The 24,473-nt window shown below is 40.7% G+C and overlaps 1 protein-coding gene across 2 annotated transcripts in view; it reads right to left on the reverse strand.

The window, feature by feature from the left end:
- Positions 1-626: 626 nt before the first annotated feature.
- The window catches only part of TGFBR3 (transforming growth factor beta receptor 3), a 207,236-nt gene continuing 183,389 nt past the window's right edge, over positions 627-24,473 (reverse strand). For both annotated transcript variants that reach the window (XM_050777229.1, XM_050777302.1), the window contains exons 15-17: positions 19,272-19,313; positions 16,805-16,912; positions 627-4,105 (exon numbers count right to left, since the gene is read on the reverse strand). In XM_050777229.1, coding sequence (XP_050633186.1) covers positions 3,987-4,105; positions 16,805-16,912; positions 19,272-19,313 — 269 coding nt within the window. In that variant the 3' untranslated portion in view covers positions 627-3,986. The remainder of the gene's footprint in view (positions 4,106-16,804; positions 16,913-19,271; positions 19,314-24,473) is intronic.

Consider the following 24,473-nt stretch of genomic DNA (forward strand, 5'->3'; position numbering starts at 1 on the left):
ACTTTGGCTGCATGGTGGAGAAAGAATTGAAGGGAGCAAAATGGAAAGTTGGCATACTAGTTAGGAGGCTGCTGCAATGACTCAAGAGACAATGGCCCTTGAGCAGTGTGCAACAACAGCCGGAGTAGGAATAAGTCAGTGGTTTGAAGAAAGAGACATTTTAGAGGTAGAATAACACTTGGACTTATTGATTTGGTTAGAGGGGAGCCAAAGAGGCTGTAAATTCCCAGGTTTCTGGCTTGGACAACTGGAAGACGGTGGTACCATCTGGAGATATGGAATGCTGGAAGCAGCACTGGGGTATTTGAAGGGGCTAAAAATAGTAGACCTTAAACCCGTATTATTTTTCTTTCTTTGACTCTGGGAGATTGACAGAAGGCCCAGGAATGGTTTCCAGGGCTAGACACCCACTTCCAAGTCCCCTGCCACGTTTCTCTGAGAAGAGCGACAGCTCCCGCTGCACTCTTCTTATAGTCCGTACGCCCTTCCCTCTGCTCTGCACCTCAGCCTTTCTCCTCCCTCTTCCTCATCAACACAGTTGGAGCAGACAATACATTCAGAAGAAAGTCACAGTGAAAAAAGTTACATCAGCCTGAGGGTAGAATTTAATGATGACAAGACACATATTAATAATTGATATATATCTTTTTATTATGCACAGATAAAAGACTTAAAACTGTGGTTATCAAAACTATACATCTAAGGATCTTCACAAAATAGCTGACACACTGAACAGAGAAAAGAATACAATAGGGGTGTTCAAACTGGCCACAGGGATTTTAAGGGTACTCTTTTTACCCTCATAGATGATAAAAACCAGCAACAAAATCAGGCTCATTCAGGAAAAACCAGAAGAGAGAAGTATTGTATTTGGAAACTGATAATAGTCCTTTTTAGAAAAACATCTGTCAGTTTCATGAACCACCCCAGATAAAACAAACATGAAAAAAATCACATAGGATTCACCCAACAAAATGTGCTCTGTTAACACAACCAGCAGTACAATCATTCGAACCATGAGGTAGTTACAGTACAAAAAGACTGGCACGCGTGTGAGCACCCCACACACACACACAATCATGCCCACTAAGAACACACGCAAGAAATGGATTTACAATCTTATTCCAAGATAAGGAAAAAACCATTTTTTTTTTTTTGTTTAGAAAATGCTATAGAAACAGTTTAGACAGAAGAAATCTCTGGCTTTTTAAAATACAGAGTAACAGCTGGTAAACACCACATGGTGAAAAGCTATAGCGTATTATACAGACAATCTGCCTTGGAGTTTAGGGCATTTCAACAACAGCTTCAGCATCAAACAAACAAAACAAAATGGCCTCTGCAAATTAAGGGTGTAGCCTGCAGAAATAACAAAAGACTGCAGATAGAAGAGTTCAGCTGAAATACAACAATACTTTTAAAGAAACTTGTAGAACATGTTATAAAAGTAGAGCTTGTACTTTGTATTAAAACTGTAAAGTGTGAAGCAATTAGAAATACGGCAATGAGAAGCTAGGGAGAAAATACCTTATTTTTTTAATGTTCATTTTTTAGAAACATTTCAGAAATACTTAACAACATTCACTCTCCCAATATGAGATTAGGTTTTATTGACACAGATTTCTTGTTCTGGAGAATACTTCTGACAATGAGACCCAAACAAATAAAAGGTGATTTTTTTCCTCTCTCTCTCTTTTAAAAAAATCTTTTGGTTTGCATCTATAAATTTGTAAATTAATTTTAAATTATTTATAAAATCATTGGCAATGTAGCATCTCTCTTAAAAATATATATTTAAATATATTACAGAAGGTTTTAACTCTGCCCTTCTAAGACATCGATCTTTTAATATCTCCTAATAGCTAATTTTCTTTTTAACAAGATGGAAAGGGTTTTTTAAAAAAGCAAAGGACTGATCAAAAGAATTCACAGTAGCTGAAATTAAACATTTCATATGGAGTAACTTAAATTTATCTAAAACACTTAAATATATCTTTATACACAGATTTTGTAGTAAAATATAGCTATAAGTGACTTAAAGACTCTAGTCTTCTTTGAAGACATCTTTAAACTTTTTTATACATAGAATATGCTAAAACAATACATTCCACTGAAGGTTAGGCAAAGCGCATTATTTTCAAACACAGGTAGCGTAATCTAGGTCCTCTACTCTGATACCCTTTTGTTAAAAAAAAAAAATTAAAGGAAAAAAATTCTCTAAACTCATGTCTTCTTCCTTTGTATATGGAAATCTGGAAACTTTTCAGTAGATCAATGTAGATAGCCTGGAAATCTCAGCCCTAAAGTAATCTGTTTTGGTTAAAATTTTCCTTATTGAATGTCTATATCTATTAGGTTAGTCAGATTATTACTCAACGATTTGGTAAAAATGATTGTCAATTTCCACATACTTGTTTCCCGTGTAGACATTGCCCTAAGGTTTTAAGCTTCATCAGCATTTCCTACTGAGGTTCCATTCACAGACAACCAGGCATAACTTCCTTATTTTAAGGGCAGTGGGATTTGCTTAAGAATATTTTGGGGGCAGAATCTAACTTGTTCTACTTATGGAATTCTAAGTTGTTTGGGGGAATTCTGGAAAAAGAATAATTTGCAATGAAGCTATCTTCAGCAGTAAAATAATTTAGCATGATAATTTCCCTCTGGCATTCTCTCTCGCTTTTTTTTTTTTTTTTTTTAACATAGAGGTATCACTGAGCTTATTTTAGCTGCAAAGTGGCATCTTATTATTCCATTTAATGAAATTCCCCTCAAGCCCTTTTTGAGTTTGGGATATATTTAAGGCAAGAGAAGTAAGGCAATCCAAATACGTGCCCTTTTCCAATCTCAGCACTGTCTTGGTGGAATTGGCAACACTATTCGGATAACCAACTGGAGACCAACAGGATTTGCCATACATTTGCATCTTGCTAGAGTTTGGTTTTTATAAAAGGGCCTATTTTTTTTTTTTAAGTTGACATGTTTTGAGTGGAAACACTCACCCTAGCAAATATACTTAAGAATAAGTTGCAACTCTAAAAGCATAAGGACATTTTCAAATTTTCTCCAGCTGAGAAAATGAATGTGCCAGATGACATATTATATACTTGTACTTGCATACACATAGAAATATATCACTGTGCAAATTTCTCCTTGATTTTATAACTGAATTTCACCTCAATTTATACATTAATTTGTCAGAAGAAAATATTAGGAATGGGCACAAATCTGTGGTTCCTGATTTTGGTCGTTTTCAATTTCTGTAGGCTTGTAAGAAATACAACATTTGCATTAAGACATTTTGCAGTGGTGTATGCAAGTATGGGAAGAAACAGGAAGCAGATAAGGTCATTAGCATTGGTTTTGGCCCAGGGCATAAGAAAGGAATGTTGCCTTGACACTTGTCAGGGTGCAGTCCCTGAGGGCAGCACCCATCAAGGGACACATCAGACCCCACAGGGTGTGGCAGCAAAGTCAGAAGCGTGCATCCAGACGAAGGTGCGAATTAGACAGGAGGAACGCTTAGAAAGCCTCAAAGCCATTTCTTGTTTTACATCTTGGTTCAGATATAAAGAATCTTTGGCCGCATCTCCTCACTGGTTCTACTATCTGGCTATTAACCCTTTACCAACTCCTTGAGTCTGGGTAAAACTCAGGGCCCCAAATTATATGTTCTCACCTGGACAAAGCAGCATTTTAAAAACTGGCATGTGTTTCACATTGAAAACCCCCAAGCCTGTGAGGGGCTGGTGGAGAAGACCACCATTTTAGCTTTCTCACATGAATTCTAGTGTGGTACAGAAGCCCAGGGTCATGTTTATATTAGCCCTGGGTGTGGGGTGAATACAATGGGTGATCTTTATACTGAAATTCATTCTGTCTTTACAAGGGAACCAAAATCCAGCCCTCTGAGTCTGGACATGAGGCTCAGTCATTGGTCCTGCCCTTGGCAGTAGCTGAGCTGGGCTGGGCTGGGCTGGGTTGGGCTAGGCCGTGCTGCTGCTGGAGCAAGGCGTGCTCTGCGTGCTGCCGATGCTGTGGGCAGCACTGCTGTTTTCCGAGGCTGGCGGAGAGGTGGGGACTTGCTGCCTTCCTGCGGTCTCCCCTGCAGTTAATAAAGAAAAGGTAGAGTCAGAGAAAGACGCATATTATGTATGTGCATTCCTGAAAAGACCATTTATTCCGCATTTGCCATTTTAACTGATGTTTTTCTCAACCAGGGACAGAAGCAACTAGACTAGATCCTAGATGGCTGGAATACCTTCTAAAACAAGGTTTTGCTATTTGTTGTTTTATTTTTAAAACATCATGAATAGGAAAAAGACGACAGCTGACTGACAGGCAGCTCTAGTGGCTAAGACCTCTGACAGTTGATGACAAAGTCCCTGAATTTCAGGGTCTACAACCTTTGATGAAAACACCACCACTTGGTCTGTGTGAACTGGCAACTGACCAGCACCTGTATTCAGGAAACACTGTCCGTCTTCTCTCATTAAGATACTGTAGGATTTGGAGGGTGTGACCTTTAAATTGTAGTTAAGAGAACCTTGGAAGTTTGGTAGCCTTGTTCTGAATGCACTTGTTAAAAACGAGTAAAATATAGACTTTGTCCTAGCTACAGTAGAGAGAGCCTTGTGTGCCAAACAGATAAATTACCTGAGAAATTGGGGTGGGGGACAGCTGCTATTGGAAAAACCTTTTGGGGAAGGGGTTTAGCTGTTTGCAAATGGGGACTGCAGTTGCCAGCGAATGGCCTCTCTTCCCCACTGAGGTTCCCTGTGGGGTGCAGTGTGAGTATCTCCTAACACTTTAAGCATCCCACTTTTCATTACATACCCCACTGCATTTTAGTTAAAGCCATTCATCGTGCCAAATGTGCAGTGCTTTGGAGAGGAAGGAAACCTCAAGTCACACACATGGTTTGCATTTAACAGTGCAAAAGGCCCTAGAGTTAGTCTTCTCTTCGGCAAAACTGGCCTCAGTGCAACCCTCAAAAAATGGCTCTAGGTAGGGAAAAGTGATCAGGGCTCTCCAATAAAAAACACTGCATTTACTTTGAAAAGTCAGAGCATAAGCTTCATAAACTTCTTGTAAGCAGCATCCTCTCCTTCAATGTGGGAAACCCCAGAGGGCCAGGCCTGTTGATGAATGAGCCTCCTCTTTCCTGTCATGCTGAAATACACATCTATCAGCCGGAGATAAGCAACCCTCCCAGCTGCTTCATTAAAACAAAACACTCAAGGAAAGGCCCTGCCCTCCAGTGCAGGAACTTGGCCCCATTACTTCCATTCTCTTTCTGGGGCCCCTCAAAAGCCTCTGTGAAAAAAGCAGTTCTGCAAAATGTAGAACTGGCTCATGTCCCTGGGTCTGGTTACAGCTTTTCCTGTCACCCCTTTCATGAACCACACAGTTATACACACTTTCGCATCAACCTCAAAGTATTTATGTGCTTGTTGTAAGTTTGGCCCTTGTTGCACTTCCTCTAATTATCTTTTCTTCTGGGATTGGCAGGATGGATAGGGGACTGGGGTCAATATTCCTAAGAAGCGGAGAAACACTGCCTTTTTTTTTTTTTTTTTTTTTTTTTTTGAGATGGAGTCTCGCTCTGTCCCCCAGGCTGGAATGCAGTGGCGTGATCTTGGCTCACTGCAACCTCCACCTCCCAGGTTCAAGCAATTCTCCTGTCTCAGCCTCCCGAGTAGCTGGGACTACAGGCACGTGCCACTATGCCTGGCTAATTTTTGGTATTTTTAGTAGAGACAGGATTTCACTGTGTTAGCCAGGATGGTATCGATCTCCTGACCTCATTATCTGCCCACCTCGGCCTTCCAAAGTGCTGGGATTACAGGCGTGATTTCACCATGCCCAGCTGAAACACTGCTTTTGACTTTTTTGGAAACCTATGTTTTGGACGCTCCCCAGCACTGCCCTCTACTCTTCGTGTGTGTGTATAACTAAGGGTGGGGAAATTTGCCCCCATGGCAATAACTTTCTGCCAAAAATTCACTTTCCCCAGAGTAGAAACTTTATTTCTAGAAGGGAATCAAATCTCTTAACTATCCTGATGTCAAAACAAAAACAAAAAACCTCCAGAGACCCAAACAACTCTAGATATGCTTTACGAATTCAACTCCCTTACAAACCACATGTTGGTCCATACCCAGCTAGATCCTCACATAATCAATTAGAAGGACTAAGGTGGCTATGCATGAACCACATTTTAAACTTACATTTTCCTATTTAAATAAGGATACATCTGAAAAGCAGGAGGCAACTCCATCTTTTTCTTCTTTGGCTCACCTGGGCTTTGTCTGCTCAGCCCAATAGCAGGTAAAAAAGTAAGAAGGCCTTGCTTCATCTAGCAATAGGGAGCAAGTTTGCTCCTCCAGGAGTTGCCCTGTGCTTGATTATTCACATTCAGGAAAAGTGCCAGGACTATGCCCTGCCCAGGAAGCCTGAATATCTGCTTTCCGACGTCTATTTGCCAAATATAATTTGTTGCCATGTCAGTTTATTTTCATCAGTGCCTATTAAAGAGACCTTCAACTTCCCGAGCTTTGGAAACTCTTGTTCTGGTGATGCAAAACACTCCAGAACAAAACCCCAAACAAACAAAGATGCCTCTGCACTCGAGACTGCAGGATACATCTCACCAGCTGGATAAGTCAAGTTAACCCAATATTATATTGACTTTGATCCAATAATGGGCCAAGGTGAATCTGAGAATCTGCTGGGAAATATTGAAAGTCCCCTCTTCAGACCATCCTTTCCACTTCTGTGGCTATTTTCACATGTAAGATGCAAGGTTTCTCAATATAACCATGTTTTAAAAATAACTCTTACCGGCTGGGTGTGGTGGCTCACGCCTGTAATCCCAGCACTTTGGGAGGCCGAGGCGGGCGGATCATGAGGTCAGGAGATCGAGACCACAGTGAAACCCCGTCTCCACTAAATATACAAAAAATTAGCCAGGTGGGGTGGTGGGCACCTGTCGTCCCAGCTACTTGGGAGGCTGAGACAGGAAAATGGCGTGAACCCAGGAGGCGGAGCTTGCAGTGAGCCAAGATCACGCCACTGCACTCCAGCCTGGTGACAGAGTGAGACTCCATCTCAAAAAAACAAAACAAACAAACAAAAAACTCTTACCTTTTGACAGAATTAAGAAAAAGTTTTTTCACTGTCAAATGGCAGTGATGCTACAGAAAAATTCACCATGAGGAAGAAAGTTGAATGTGCAGGTGCTTCTACTTAATGGGCCAACAGAGACCCCCGGGTTTTCTGAGATGGGTCTTTTGGCTGTCTGCTCTCCACTGCAGTGGTCTCTGATTTTGTAGAGCACTAACTTTCTCTAAAACATCCCTTGGGTGACAAATATAACCAGGCTGCTCCTAAAGGAAATGGGCAGGGAGGACCTCGTGGCTAAGCAGACTAGGCCCAATTAACACATCTAAGAAAATCAAGGAGGGCGCCTTGCTCGTAAATAAATATCAAACTTGGCCAGCAGAGGAAATGTATTCAGTCTTCATGCTTTCCTCCTAAAATCTCAAACCACACTGAGGGAACAGAGATTGGAGAGGAGGGAGAGTGAGTAGGGGAGAGAGAAATTTGGTGTCTGACATACTCTCAAGGAGGAGGGTACACTAAGGATAAGGATACTAAGCATTAATTCCGCTCATCTCACAGTTAGCTATGGCTGGGCCTAGATACTGCCAGAGATGCCTTAAGAAATAGAAAAAACCAGGTGCGGTCACTTACAGTGCCAGCTACTCAGGAGGCTGAAGGGGGAGGATCTCCTGAGGCCAGGAGTTAGAGACTGCAGTGAGCTATGATCTTGCCTGTGAAGAGCCTCTGCACTCCAACCTAGGCAACATAGAGAGACCTGTCTCTACAGGGGGAAAAAAAGAAAAATAGAAAAATAGAAGCAGAAAAAAAAAAAAAAACAAAACCCACACCAAAAAAAAAAAAAAACCATTTCTTAATGGAGAATGTTTTATTTCTTTAGCATGGCATGGAGTTGTCCAGATCTGACTTCCTGCTACCTCTTTGGCATCTATATTACAACTGGATTCTTATTTCTAAGTCTTTCACCATGGCAGGTCCTGGGGAAGAAACTATTCAGGAAAGATGTGAATAGCACTGGAGGACTCTGTGGGGAAACAACAGAAGAGTTAAAAAGAAAGGTGAGGCGAAGCTTGGTATTTAGGGCAAAGGAGACTATTGCAAACACTGTCCATGAGGATTATTACAAAGAGGAGCAGACAGCTGTTCTTTATCTCCCTGGAGGGCAGAACATGAGGAAATGAGTTTAAATGGCAGGAATAGGGATTTAGGTCAGAAAAGAACTTGCTGATTATGAGGATTGGTTAGTTATAGAGGGAATTTATAGAATCTCCTTCTCAGGAGATATTTAAGCATAGGATTGAAAACCATATACCTGGGGGTACTTCAGATTTAATATTCCTTGATGCTAGAAAGAAAACAAAGATATTTTCTTCTAGGTCTATGTGTTGCATGCAATTTTGTATTAATTAATGTCTCAGTTTCTTGATATCCTAACTGTAATTAATTCACAAGCTCACTCTTTAAGCAGAGTGAATGATACTACCTTTAATTTAGAGAAGTCTTCAATCACTTTTTATCATTTTCAAATTTCATTCCTCCCCAGTCTCCAAGCGAAAGACTCTTCTTTTGCAGCAAAATTCTCCAGGAGGGGTGAGTTAGATGTTGTTAGAAGTCACGGGGAAAAGACTATATCAAGAATTAAAGTTTTTCACAGTGTCCTGCCTACTACTTTCTTTCTATATTCCTGCAGTGTGGCCAACCTGTTTGTATACAGACTTTGGTTTTCTGTGGTATCTTCCTTGCCTCTGTGGCCCCTGAATAGGATGCAAAGTCTGATAACAACTAAGAAGAAGAAGAAAAGCCAGGTGGAGGAGGAAGGCTGTCCCCCATAGCTATCACTACAACCCGAGTCAGAAACTGGACTTGAAGCTGTGGTTTGTTCAATGGCTAGACTTGCTACCTCAGCAGGTGTGTTAGTTGTGTTTCCCTTTAGTCAACAAAGAGATAATCGCTACTTCACAGGGTTATCAGGGTGAGCGTACTTAAAACAAGAAATGCGCAATAAAAGCCTTTTCAACTTTAAGGCTGCTCTGATGTGTAAGCAGAAAAAAAAATCTAAGAGTGGAAGGAACACTGTTTCACACAGCATAATAAAATGCTGAGGTTTTGAATTAGGTGTGCCCGTCCCAACTCATGGGGCAGTTTTCAACAGCCCTCCACAGAACACACCATGTGTTCTTAAAGCAAAAGTCAAGCGCATACCCAAAAGTCCACCCGAGTCAGGTAAGAGGTTTTCTTTAGGAGCAGCTCTAGAGGTGCCAATGTGTTCAGAGGCCTGCGGTTTCTCCAGGTTCCCAAGCGTAGCCCGATGAAAAGAGAAACAGCAAGAAGATAGGCTAAGGTGTGATAAGGTAGGTGGCAAGAGACCAAGTCCCAGGGATCAGACAGATGCAGCTGGAACAGATGGAAATCCCAATGTGACTATGAAGAAGGCAGGCTCCACTCTCTTTTCACTCAAATGCTCATATCATTATTTTATAAAACCATTAAACACAGAGGTTAAGATGAATGCCTTCTGCTTTCCTGGTGTCTGTTTGTGTGTCTTTTTCTCTCAAAAAACAAAGTACCTCCCAGAGCATCTGGCCATTCATACCTTTCCCCCTTCTTCACACCCTCCCCTCAGTTTCCATGAGAGGTTAATAGAAAACTTAATTCTTCAGCTTAGAAACACTTCTTCCTTCTCCAGTGAGACTTCCCTTGTCAGTTCTCCATTTTTCTGACAGAGTTCATCAGGTCATTGCTTTCCTAAAGGTTGGCATGTGTGCCTGTAGCTGGGTTTCTGCTCGAGCCAATCTGCTTATAATCAGTCTGTTTGGTTATTCTTTTCCTCTGAATATATGGGAACTCCACGACAGCAAGGACTTTGTGTTGCTCATGGCTATTTTACCAGTGCCTAGAATAGTGTTGGCATTTAACAACAGCTTAAAAAATCTATTGAATAAGTGAGTGAAAGAACGAATAAATGAGTGAACAAACCAAAAAAATTTAGCTGATACTAAACAGAGGCAAAAAGAAAAACTAAAATACTTGCTAATTAATGTTTATTATCTAATAAGCAGAAGGAAGATAAAAAGATTATGGCTACATGACCTTTGAATTTGTAATAACACAATAGCAAGAGACAAGAAGAGTGAACTCTGAATCAAGAAAGCAAGGTTCCAGTCCTGACTGCTGTGCCTGTGTAACTTTGAGCTGGTCACATCAGTTCTCTGGGCTCAATTTTCTCGCTATATAAAAAGGAAATGTTGATGCAGACTAATAATTTTCCAAGGACTCCCTTTACGAAACTGATTTAAAACAAAAAACAAACAAACAAAAAGCAAGGGTACGACTTTGCATAGAGATAGTGCATTTAAAGTCACTGACTTGCATTCCTTTCCCAAATCTTACCACAATGACAGTAAATGGATTTTTAAAGGCATAAACACATGAGAACAAAGATAACAAAAGTAAAGATAACAACAATAAAATATTGGAAGCTGGTGAGGAAATGAGTGAGTGGCAACTGACTTGGCAGACTCAAGAGAGCTGAAACCTAAGCCAACAGTGGGAAAAACTGAGAAACAACCAATTTATGTCACCGAACCCTTAAAAAACTAAGGGAATGGTGGCATTAGGCACCTCTGGAAACCTCTCTTGAATATATGGCTATAAGCAAGAGGGGTTGGCTGAACTACATGAGAAGCAGAATAGTTTTCTGCATTTCCTCCCTCACTCCACTGCGCTGAGATCTGCCCTTCCTAATCCAGGAAGAAGAGGGGAAGTTTACTCTCTTAAGAGGAGGAAACTGAAGGTTCCAGGAATGATCAACACCAGGCACATTTGAGGGCAACAGTACCACATTCAAAAGGGGGGGACTCAGCAAATATATGTTAATACATATTTTGGCTCACCTGGGCTTCTTTTGCTCAGCCTAAAAAGAGATAAAGCAAGATGGCCTTGCCTCATCTAGCAACAGTGAAACTCTGAATCAAGAAAGTAGGGTTCCTGTCCTGACTGTAACTATGTAACAAATTTGTCTCCTGTAGAAGTTGCCATGCGCTTGATTATTTGCATTTGGGAAAAGTGCCAGGACTATACCCTGGGCAGGAAGTCTGGATATTTGCTTTCTGGTGTCTATTTGCCAAATATAATTTGTTGCCATGTCAGTCTATTTTAATCAATGCCCATTATAAAGGTCTTTCAACAGCCAGTCCTATACCTTTCAAGTAGGAAACAGAAAAACATATTTTATGGAAGCCTGATGAGCTAAAGAGGAAAGATCTGATGATGAGATATCAGGGGTTCATCAATAACATGGCCCAGTCAGATCACCCTAAGGAAGTTCACAATCAATACGTCGCACCCACAGTTTAGCATTTCCTTATTCTTAAATAATCCTATATTAATATTCTCAGATGATACTGTACCCATGAAACAAGAATAGAACCTTTTTTTTTTAAGGAAAAGAAATTCATAGGAAAAAAAGTTATTGGAATTAAAAAATTTGAAGCCAGTATTAAAAACTCAGTAGATAACTGAAAGATAAAGATGAGAAAAACTCCCAGAAAATAAAGAAAGTAGAAAGATGGAAAACAGGGAAGAAAGGAAAATTAAAGGACAAGAGGTTCAACTTTCAAATAAATAAAATGATTTCTAAAATGAGAGAAAACAGAAAAAAGGGGGTGAGAAAAAAAATAAATCATTTTAAAAACTCTTAGCACCGAAAGACAGGAGTTTCTAAACTGAAAGGGCCCAATTATTGACCAGCACAACATATGAAGATACATCTAACTCAAGAGATATCACTGTAAAATTTCTTCCAGAAAGAAAAACAGGTCATATGCAAAAGGGATCAGGAGTCTGCACAGCTCTGAACTTCTCAACAGCAATCCTCAGAGCTAGAAGACAATGAGGAGGGCTTTCAAAAGTCCAAAGGAAAAAGTGTCTATAATCTAACATTCTATACCCTGCCAAACTATCTACCAGGTGTTTCTGTTAAACGAGGATATTTTCAGACATGCAAGGTGTGAAAAACATTTGCCTCCTATGTACACTTTAAACCAGGAACAAGAAAGGCAGGAGATACATGACACAGGACATCCACAACTCAAAAGAGAAGCGAACGGAATGCACGGAATGGTAGTGAAGAAGATCATAGGAAGACAGCAGCGTCCAGAAATGGAGGGAACTGGTTCAGATAGGAGCAAGTCAGAGGCTCCAGGAAAGAGCTGAAGAAAAGGAATCAGTAGAACATTCCATATGTCTCAATGTATTAAAAGGAGATTGAGACAGCTGGCAGGGTCAGCAGAAGAAATAATGATAAATATACAGAAAATTAAGCTAATGACTGAGGCAGGAGAATGGCGTGAACCTGGGAGGCGGAGCTTGCAGTGAGCCAAGATTGCGCCACTGCACTCCAGCCTGGGTGACAGAGTAAGACTCCATCTCAAAAAAAAAAAAAAAAGAAAAGAAAAGAAAATTAAGCTAATGGGGTAGGGTGGGGAAAGATAATAATTCTAGGGAAAATTAAAAGTCATGCAGGATATTATACATGAGTTAACTGTGATTAGCATTTAGGTGGTCATAATAATGTAAACAGTAAATGCTGATCTAACCAAAATGTCAGCATATTTCTATTAAGAGGATGGCGGGGAAAGGGGACATTTTCCATAACGGGGGGTCTACAAAAAAGGTCTAAACCTGCAAAGTCAAAAAGCAGCAATATACTCGTGGTATTTAGAAGTATGGATTAACATCCAAAAGGATGAGCTAAGTGTCAAAAAGAATGCTCTGGGGAGTGAGTTAAGAAGGTGGGGCAGTAGGGGTTTGATTTTTTTCATAACAAGTCTTGTAGGATTATTTCAACCTTTAAGCTACTTGCATGTACTACTTTAATAAAGCTAAAATGTTTTACTAGAAAATAAAAATAAAAGCATTTGTTCCTCCCTTCAAGAAAAAACCAGATATGATTTTGCATGTGATTTTAGGGACTTCATGGACTAGAACTTAGGGATCCCTGAACTAGGTAGGGTCCCTAGGAGCATGAAGATTCTATGGTTCCAGCACCATTTCAGCCCCCAAGCACCCCTCCTCTCTACAGCATCTTAGGAGAGAGTGTAAGTTTTAGGAATGGAGTTTTCCAAACAGAATTAATCCAGCCTCAAGGGAATATCTCTTATTGTGCCCAGAGTTGTCCTATGATAAAGCGGGAACCCCGTCTTTGTAGGCTAACACACATTCCAGGTATGTAAGTAGATATCCACAATCCAAATTTGTGACTTGGTTTTGTGCTCTGTGCTGCACATGGAATGGAAAGCGTAAACAAAGGGAAAGTCATTCAAATTAAGGATTGTTTTTCACACAGAGGCAGATGCTACCTGAACCCCCAAATACAGCATATACGATCTGTGAGTTCCACAGCTTCAATTATTGTTGAAATTGAATGGACTGAGGTAGTATTTGTATCGTAGCTCTCCCCATTGCCCACTGCATTATAATCTTCCTTATTAATCTAAATTGCTACTAGCTGACCCAGGTAAGAAACTGAAGGGGCCGGGCGCGGTGGCTCAAGCCTGTAATCCCAGCACTTTGGGAGGCCGAGGCGGGCGGGATCACAAGGTCAGGAGATCGAGACCACAGTGAAACCCCGTCTCTACTAAAAATACAAAAAATTAGCCGGGCGCGGTGGCGGGGCCTGTTCCAGCTACTCAGGAGGCTGAGGCAGGAGAATGGCGGGAACCCGGGAGGCGGAGCTTGCAGTGAGCCGAGATCGCGCCACTGCACTCCAGCCTGGGCAACAGCGTGGACTATCTCAAAAAAAAAAAAAAAAAAAAAAGAAACTGAAGGGGTTCCAGAAAAGAACTATCATGTGGTACTGAAGTGAGTCTTCTTCATTCTTGTGTGATGCTCGTATTCCTCAAGAGCAATCTATAAAATGAACCAGAGGCTACAGTTTTTAATAAAAAGTAATTTTGAAGCTGTCTCATAAGTCATGTGGAAGGATTTTAAGCCCAAATGACAGTGTCTATAAACCTTTTACCTTCTGAATCAGTGTAATTCATTTTGCTGGAAAGCATCACAGGAGGGAGGTCTTTGGTTTCATTTTTCTTAAATTTACTTACAAACCTATTTCTACATGAACAGTACTTTAAAGGCCCTCCTGAAGTCTCTGGCTTAGGGGAAAAAGGATCAGTAACAGCAGACTTCCAAATTCAATGAGCATGAATACATGCCATACAACCAAGCTTTGCTTTTTGTCAGGTTTGTGTGCTTGCCTGTGGGTAACAGTCTGGATTACTGGGGGGATTTCAGTGGGGTGTGTTCCAGTAGTGAGTGTCATTTGGTTGCCCTATATTCTGCCTGGACCTGGCTTCCTGGCCCAAGATTAGCTTTGAGAGTGCAGCTGTGTGACCAAGGCCAGTCAGTGGCTGAGCAGGCACATGGTAAACATCTGTGGGTGACCCAGTCTTTCTGGAGTACTTTCAAACTCATTCCCAACAGACAACATATGCTGCCGACTGCCCTAGCACCTCTCAGCCAGGCAGGAGGTTGGAAAAGTTGCAAAGAACTGTTAGCTTGAGATCTGAACATGTCAGTATTCCTGTGACAAAATTCTTACTCTAAAGTGCTGCTCTGCTAAATTCTATCTTTCTGGTCTGTTTATAAACTGTTCATGAGGAAGAATGCTCCTAAACTGATTCACAGATGGTTATATAATACTCAGAATAATGACACTGGAGTCTTATTTATTTTGAGACAACTTCTCTTTCTGTTGCTCAGGCTGGAGTGCAGTGGTGCCATCACAGCTCACTTCAGCCTCAACCTCAAGTGATCCTCCCACCTCAGGCAGCTGGGACAAGAGATGCACATTACCATGCCATGCTAGTTTTTGTGTGTTTTTGTAGAGACAGGGTTTCACTATGTTGTGAACTCCTGGGCTCATGCGATCCTCCCGTCCCGGCCTCCCAAAATGCTAGGATTATGAGGAGTCATTTTTTAATCTTTCACATAAACATACTTCACTCAAAGTATCCTGACTAGAAACAAGCATTTGAGGACTCAAAGCCCCTCTATTAGAAAGTCTTCTACGTTTTTGCCAAGATGTTGACTTTTGGGTGAATGTCCCATGCTAGGCATGATGAGTCCATTCCTCTCCTTCTGGCATAATCTAAAATACCTCAGTCAGGACATGTGGTATTTAAAGTGAAAATTCTGATGAAAAAGAATCTGACACTTTTAACTACCCGAGGATCACTGTGTCATGCTTTTATTCTCAACAACTTGAGGTTTTGTCTAGCAATCAACAGGGTAAAGATATGACTCTTCAAAATATCTTTTGGTAGGTACTTCCTTCCCCTTTAAATCAGCCATCCTTTCAGCTTGGCCCAAGGGGAAGCCAAAGATCATGGCATTCATTGGTTTAATGGACAATTAATGAAATTCTTTTTTTTTTTTTTTTTTTTTTTTTTGAGATGGAGTCTCGCTGTGTCTCCCAGGCTGGAGTGCAGTGGCATGATCTCGGCTCACTGCAAGCTCCGCCTCCCGGGTTCACGCCATTCTCCCGCCTCAGCCTCCCAAGTAGCTGAGACTACAGGCGCCCGCCACCACGCCCGGCTAGTTTTTTGTATTTTTAGTAGAGACGGGGTTTCACCATGTTAGCCAGGATAGTCTCGATCTCCTGACCTCGTGATCCACCCGCCTCGGCCTCCCAAAGTGCTGGGATTACAGGCTTGAGCCACCACGCCCGGCCCAATTAATGAAATTCTAAACAGAGAAGCTGGGCCTGCCACTTGCCTCTGATGGATCAATCTAGCACAGTTTACCTAGGTTCACAGTGTAAAACCACAAGGATCCAAGAACAAACAAGAACAAGACCAACTAGTTCTCTAGAGTGCCTCAAAATGCATGTCACTCCTTCCCATAGTTGTAAAGAAACTAAGAAAGAAGCAATAGCAGGGCAATCCTTTTGCTCTTTCTCCATGGCACTGAAGACTCCCTTTGCTGGCCTGCTTTCTGTATTGGGGTCAGAACAGGTTCTCTCATCAGGCCAGTCTGTTTCAACCTTGAGACTGGTAGGGAGGGGCACATCTGAATTTTGAAGATTGAGGGATAATAGCTTGAAGATGAAGTGCTCTGTTTCATCACTTTTATTTTTTCAGTTCATGGAAATCTATTTAGAAAATTTAACTTTAAGAAAAACATGACAATTTAATGTTTTATCAAAGAAGACACAGCATGGGTTAAAAAAAGGTTGAGAAAATCTGGTTTAAGTCATTGATTAAGGACTCTGATGGACAGTGCTCAATACCTTCGCAGGTGTGGTAATAAAATCTTGGCTTTCTTTTTCACCTCTAATTTATATGCCTATCCTTAAATCTTTGGTTTTGACAGAATGGTTTGTATTTCTGTACATTGTCTGCATTAACTTTAAACTCTTAACAACCAAGCAGCTTTATTAGCAGCTAAATTTCACCAACATCACAATTGCAATTAGCACAAACAGTTTAAACATTCCTTTTCTTTCCACTGTTTATGGCAAATTATACTTTTGTAAAACCCAATTTAGGCCAAATATGTAAATGTAAAAATAGTAGGAATGAACTTTCTCTTTCATTCGTGATTTCGTCCAACAAAACAGAGTGTCTACTGTGTGGCAAGAACACAAGCTGTTCACCAACTCATAGTCAACAGTCACACTAACCTGTGTGAGAATAGATGTACCACAAGGCCCCTGTCAGGAGTGCTCCGATCACAAAGGCTGCAAACGCAATGCCCATCACGGTTAGGGTGTCCAGACCATGGAAAATTGCTATAAAGGAGAGAAACCGATACACACAACTTTTCGGTTAGTCTGCATCATACATTGCAATTTTATATTTGTTTCACAAGCACTGTCATAAAGGTTGAGCACTAATAAAATCTGAGAATGCAATGAAGATTCCAATAAAATACACTGTATTTTGTAACTTGCCATTTTTTTTTTCAAAGGAGAAATAAAACGATCAGGTTTTCAAGGTATTCTCAGTTTACAATTTATTTTGATCAACAAACTAACGAAAAAATCAGATTTGCAAACTCTGTAAAATCTTAAGTCTGTCATCTCATTGTCTCACTCTGAGGACCTACTATTTGAATGGAGGGTGGCTTGAAAATTCAGTTAAGATGCTTTGGAAAATAAAGTGAACTTCCATGATCAAAATCTGCCTTATTGCTGCTTATTCACTGAACACCTCCAAAAATGACACACTGCACAGAAAACACACACCTTAGAATACTTTATACACACATTTTAGTGAACATTTACAAGTATGGAAGATAACAGAAAGAAAGGAGAATATAGAGTAAAAATAAACTATTCCTGTGGATTATAACATTTCACCGATCTCATATTAAACTCTTAATCTTAACAGCTTCATATTGTGTCATTTAAAACAACGTACTTTTTAACACTTTTCCAACCGTGATCTTTCTATGAGGGGAACGGAAATACCTCCCAGTGGGGAGTGATGTCAGTTTTATGATCAGCAAAACATATAAATAGAACCAATTGTTTCTCCATTTGGCAAAGGTTTTTATATTTGAAATTAATTCCAGGCCCCAGAAATAGAACATTTCCTTTCATTTAAGAGAACTACCTTCTTTGAGTCACTTACAAAAAGTTAAAATTGGTTTCCAAGGGAGAGGAGTTTTTGGTAGAATACAATTTCTAAGGTCTCTGGGTTTTGAATGTAAGTGGGAAATACAGGATCTCCCCACCATTATCATACTATTTCTACTTTCTGCTCCAGTCAGAAGCAACTCCGGTGATCTCTATATAAATTAAATCCCTTTGCCTTTCAACTCACTGCAGTGTAAAGAAAGCTATTTTTTTACATGGAAGATTGCCATACACTCCTGTGACCTTTGAGCAGCCCAGCACTCCAAAGGCTCGGGGAAAGTATGCCATGGTAGAACAAGTCTGGAAGGATCCAAACTCCCAAGTTCTGGTCCCCACTCTTTTAGACCTGTACTCTTTGGTGTGTTCATTTAACTTCTGAAAAATGCAGATAGCTTCAGTCACCTGCTGAAGTCAGAGGGTCAACACCTGAGTTTGTAAAACGGATGAAGATCTACTAGATGGAGGAAGAGGTGGGAAGAACTCCCTGGAGGTGAGGTTGAACCAAGCCTTCAGCCTATTTAATCTAGTCCTTACAACTGATATTAGAAGATGATTTGCCTTTTCATACCCACAGATGCAAAAATTGAGCATGATTACAAGTTTTCAGTGAAACTATTCTAAATTTCCAAAGATGGATATGTGTCCATATGTGCCTCTCTTCGAGTTCATATTGTTCCATAATTAAAAAGTAATAATAATAATCCACTTAAGATAACGGTTTATGAAGCGCTTTGTGAAAGGAACTTTCCAGACTGATTGTTACATGTAGTGAAGAGTCAGCCATGGAGACTAATCCTGGGAGTCTTAGGAAAGGAAAAAAAGCACAGATTCACAAATTCTCCTCAGGAGACAACATTATCTAGAAGAGCTGTGGGTGGACAGCTGGGAAGTCCAGGTTCAAGTCCTGCCTCAATGCCAATGAGGCAGGAATATTTCTGGGTCAGCATTTTCTTCTGCATAAAACAATGAAACTGGCCTAGACAATTTCCAAGTCCTCATTCTGTAGCAATTGGTGTTGCTTTCTCTTTCATTCGTACATGCTCTTCCTGGTGCCCCCAGCCCTTGCACTACGGATTGTCTTGAAAGTATAGCAATGAGTTCCCTTAGCATTACTTCTCTGAGCAGATAAACATTGTTGATAAGACTTAAAGCAAACCACTTCCATGGCTGTATGTGAATACTTTCAGGTCAGAACAGACATAAGCATGCAAGTCATTAACTTATCTCTCTAAATAAGTTACTACCTTCCCACTCAAGCCATACATGCCAATGGATCAACAAATTAATATTTTAAAGTGGTAAAGGTGGAAAGGGAAAAAGAAAGCAGGGATAAACAAAGGACAGAGGAAAGGAAAAAATATGAGCAAAAAGGGGAAAGGGGAAGGGGGAAGGGAGAATGAGAGCAGAAGTCTCCTTATCAAAACACAAAGTTTGGCAAATGTTCACTAACCAACTCATTCTTAGGAAAGCCCAGGAGGTTTTATTTCGAAATAGTTGCATAAAGACTTACGTGGAGAAATTGGATTTGGTTCCTTCACGCTTGGACGTTTTTCTGAAACAAAAACACAAATCAAATGTATTCTATGGAGAACCAAAATTTAAGCAAAGGGTCATCAAAGTCTCAGCAGAAACTGACACTTTTCCATTTGTTAATAAATACTTTGAGAAAGCTCGGTCAATGATCCTCTTTAGATATCAAAACTATAATGAGTTACCCCGAAATTTTAAGCATTGTACTTTGTCAACATCAATTGTATAGGCTCTCCAATTTGAAGAAAATTTGAAGGCAAACACCTAAACTTAGGGAATTTGGGTCTGACAATTTGTGTATGCGTGTCTGTGTATATCTTTTTATTTACTTACGAAAAAATCCAATACCTTTAAATACCATGCCTTTCCAGTGTAGTCTATAATATTATTCTGCTTTCAAAATACATTTATATATATTTTTTTGAGGGTCTCACTTTGTTGCTCAGGCTGGAGGGCAGTGGCGCCCTCAGCTCAGTGCAGCCTCTGCCTCCCAGGCAATCCTTCTACTTTAGCCTCCCAAGTAGCTGGAAGTACAAGCGTGTGCCACCACACCAGCTAATTTTTATATTTCTTGTAAAGACAGGATTTCACCACGTTGCCCTGGCTGGTCTCTAACTCCTGGGATCAAGCAATCCACCTGCCTTGACCCCCAAAGGCCGAGGGATTATAGGCGTGAGCCACTGTGCTCAGCTTTCAAAATATTCTTTTAATTTAATATACACATTTTGTAAAAGTACTTTGTTCTTCTATTCTTAATGCTATTATCCTATAGTTTAACTCCCCTTCATTGCTCATCAGGATTATCACAGAGGCCCCCTTGTCTCCACCACTACCCTCCCCCCAACTATTTCCTCCTCCACATTTGCCACCAGAGTGAATATTCCAGAGCCCAGAGCTGATCATGTTATAACCCTGACTAAATCCCTTGATAACTCTCCTTCCTTTATAGGGAAAAAAAATCCAAACTCTTTAACATGGCACACAAAGTTCTCCCTTCCTTCTCTATCCTCTCTCTCCAGCCTCCTTTCCTGATGGAGTCCTTCACCCATGGTGGGCTTCCCATACTTAGTAATTTAAGCTCCCCAAATTCTCTATGCTGCTCCGTGTCATCATGCTTTGCAAGTTATCCTGAGATACCCTCCTCCCCAGATCTGCTTTGTTGGCATTTTCTCTGGGGGACCTTTGCTGAGTCTCCCACTGCTCCATCTCCATCCCAGCAGAGCTAGTCTCTCTCACCCTTGCTCATTCCATCCCTCCTCTGTTACACTTGGGCCACAATAATTCCTAGTTTTTTTCTCTCTCTCTTTCCCTTGCTCGCTCTCTCTTTTTTTTTTTGCTGTGAGGGCAAGGTCTGGTTCCCAGTCATCTGTATATCCCCAAGGGCTCAGACTGGCATAGAATAGGTCTTCCAGAAATGTTTGGTGAAGGATGATTAAAATGTGAATGTACTTTTTGCAAATGGAGGTCACAGAGGAAACCAGCAATCAGACTATGAAGATGTTCACATGCGGTTTGCACCAGTGCCATGAGGAAGGCAGAAAAAAATTTTGTATCACTGTTTTGGAAATAAGCAGCCTGAGACTCTGATATCGTGTGACTAGAGCCCAAGGTCACAGCTGGAAAGCATCAGGGCAGAAGTTGAATCAGAATTCCAGAGTTCTGCCTAGCAGGCTACATGACTGGTGAGCGTAGCTCTGTCCCTAGCTGGGGAAGCACTGATGAAGCAACTATTTGTGCACAGTTACTCATTATCTTCAGCAGTGAGGCTGAGACCAGCAGTTGGGATATTATGGTCCACCACCTATTTTTGTATGGCCTGTGAGCTAAGAACAGATTTTGTATTTTGAAATGATTTTTTAAAAATCAAAAAAGGTTATTTCATGACATGTGAAAATTATATGAAATTCAAATTGACTCCATAAATGAAGCTATACCTGGACACAGCTATGCTCATTTACATACTGTCTATGGCTGCTTTCATGCTGTAACAGCAGCGTTGAGTCATTGAGACAGGGATTGCATGAGCCACAAATAAAAAATAATCACTATCTGGTCCCTTACAGAAAAAGTGTGCTGAGTCCTGCTACAGACCTTGACTTTACTCTTTGGAGTTTAAAAGTGATACATGCTTAGCACCTCTCTTTTCATCTCCATTTTCATTCACTACAGAAGGAAAACACACCTTGTGTCTGAATTCACAGTGAAGCAAAAAGAACTTGGGAAAATTTGACCCAAACAAGCAGCATCTGAATTGATGTCTACAAAAATAAAGAAGCTAGACAGGGGAAAAGAAAACAGAACTGTAAATTCTCAGGATTAACCATCTCCGATGGGTGGGTCAACATTCTGGCCACATGAGTTATCAATGTCTGGCTCTAGGGGAAGGAATGCTACCGGATGAATCAGAGCCACCACAATGGAATGGTGCCCCCTGGAGTTGTGCAACATAGTGGCCCTCGAATGAGGATATATGCAAAAGTTATACTTAAATACAATTACTAAGAAAATAAAAATGATTGTATGTTTTTAAGAAAATCTAATTCAGTATGCAGAACACACACTAATTATGCTAACTACAGAAGGCACTACCCCGGGAGCTGGGTCCCATCAGCCTCATTGGCACCAATAAGAATAATGATGCCTTACATTTGTACATCTGTATGGTGTTTTGCAATAGACAAAAAGCCTTCGGCCTTCACTTACATTGTCTCATTTTAAACTCCCAAGAACTCTATGAAGGAAGGGTATCTAGCCACAAACTTCTACTTTCAAGAAGTAGTATTTGATTCCCTGAACTAAGTCCAAAGGCATTTAAAGGTTGCTACAGTATGCATCATGTAAGAAATACACACACTTCTGGGAATAATTCCATCCAATCAACCACCCATGGTTAAACTTTCTCACTCAGAATCCCCAAGCGGTTGAAAAATTATGACTCTCTCCTAAGGAGACCTCACATGTAAGAGTTTAGGTTTTATAGTAAGGCCTGTGTGATGGATGGCATTGTTTTAAAATTCTTAATGGATTTCTGTTATGATCTAATCCTTTACCCCCACCCCAAATAGGGGCCTTCTCACAGAGCTAAACAGAAACAGTTGTTGTTCATTTCTCCTGGGTGAAGTCCCTTCGTGATTTCTGTGCACAAACAGTAACAAGCACAGGCTGCAGAACTGAGGTTAAAGGACTCTCTCCTTGAACTTTTCTCTTCCTGAATCCCTAAGAACCCCCGAGTATAACTAAAATGGCTTGATCTCCACCGGAACCCTATCATCGAGTTGGCATGCTGAGAGGAAAAGAGTGGATGTAACAATATTTACTTTTGGTTTAAGGATAAGATTGTATGAAAGGAATCTTTGCTATTGCTGTAAAGAGAATTGTAACAATAAAGATTTCTTTACAGAAAGGACAAACTATAATCAACGTTCTGAATTAAATCTTTTCATATACTCTGAGCAAATTTTGGTCTCTAGAACCAAAATTCCCCTCCTCAGATTGTTCAGCATGGTTTTCATAAATGGGATATTTCTGGGGTTATGCATGAGTAACTGACCACAGTTTTTGGCCTTTAGTGTTCAATTTGGTACTAGGCACCACAGGATGGAGTGGGCCCACAGTGAAGCAAGGCATCCCACTGGTACCCACATCTATTGGCATTTGGCAAAGGGAAGAATAGGGAGAGGAAGATTCCTCCTGGAGACTCAGGAGGTCTTTGTACAGGCCCCATTTAAGATAGAGTTTTTACTAACTTGACGTCACAGTAACTGAACCCTTTCTCTGGATTCTTTCAATATTTATGATATTCATTGCAACTGCCTGTTCACTTATCTGTATCCTGCCACTAGACCAGCGTGTCTCACGTGGTGGGTGATTTTTATTCCAGGGGACATTTGGAAACGTCTAGAGACATTGTGAATGGTTACAACTGGGCTGGTGGTGGGAGGGTGTTGTTACTAGCATGCAGTGGGTAGAGACCAGGGATGCTGCTTAACATCCTGTAACACACAGGCAGCCCCCCAACTACAAAGGGTATTCCAGCCCAAACACTGACTGAACTGAGATTGAGAAACTTTGCACTAGGCTGTAAAGGCCTTAAAGACAAGACAATTTGTCCACTAAATACCAGCCATATCTTAGGTACTCAATAAACTTAAAAAAAAAAAATAATAACCACAAATATCATGTATATTTTACTCTTGGGTATTTCCCCAGCAATGCAACCTTCACACCATTTTCAGAGTAGCCTTTCTAAATGACCTAAGCATCAGTTTCCTGCTTGAGATCTTCTGACGGTTCTTAACTTAGAGGTACATACTGGAATATGTATGGATGAAATTAAATATCTGGGTTTCCTTCAAAACAATCCAGTGGATGACAGAAAGTGATAAAACAAGATTCACCATAAATTGGCAATTGTTGAGAGTTATTCTATTTTTGTATATATTTGAAATTTTTAAGATAAAAAGTTTTTAAAATGTAAAATACTGGCCGGGAGCGGTGGTTCACGCCTGTAATCCCAGCACTTCGGGAGGCCGACGCAGGTGGATCACCTGAGGTCAGGACTTCGAGACAAGCCTGGCCAACATGGTGAAACCCTGTATCTATTAAAAATACAAAAATTTGCTGGGCATGGTGGCAGGCGCCTATAATCCCAGCTACTTGGGAGGCTGAGGCAGGAGAATCACTTGGACCTGGGAGGTGGAGGTTGCAATGAGCCAAGATTACGCCACTGCACTCTAGCCTGGGTGACAGAGTGAAACTCCGTCTCAAAAATAAATAAATAAATAATGTAAAATATAGGATGTTAAACAAAATCTCTATGATATCCCTCCTTCCCTTCTTGGATAGAGACTGCATGCCCTGGTCTGTCAATTAAGCATTTCTACCAGCTTTCCACTCAGTTTCCCCTTACCTCGACCTCAGCTTGAGGACAAAACCTGGCTGGTCCTTTAGAGTATCTTTATTCTGGAAAGATCAAATATGTTCCAAAAAGTAATGCCTCTCTTGGATCAACTTCCAACTGACATTCACAACTTTCCCTTCCCAAAAAACCTCTAGTTTGCTGAGAGGTTGAGAGGAAGGAGAGGAAATTAACATTTACTGAGTATCCAAGATACGCAGGCATTTTTATTTTTTAAAGTTAGGTGGTTAAAATATGGAGAAAATTCAGTATCTCAAATATTTA

Source organism: Macaca thibetana, chromosome 1, assembly GCF_024542745.1.
Source record: "Macaca thibetana thibetana isolate TM-01 chromosome 1, ASM2454274v1, whole genome shotgun sequence".
Lineage (NCBI taxonomy): Eukaryota > Metazoa > Chordata > Mammalia > Primates > Cercopithecidae > Macaca > Macaca thibetana.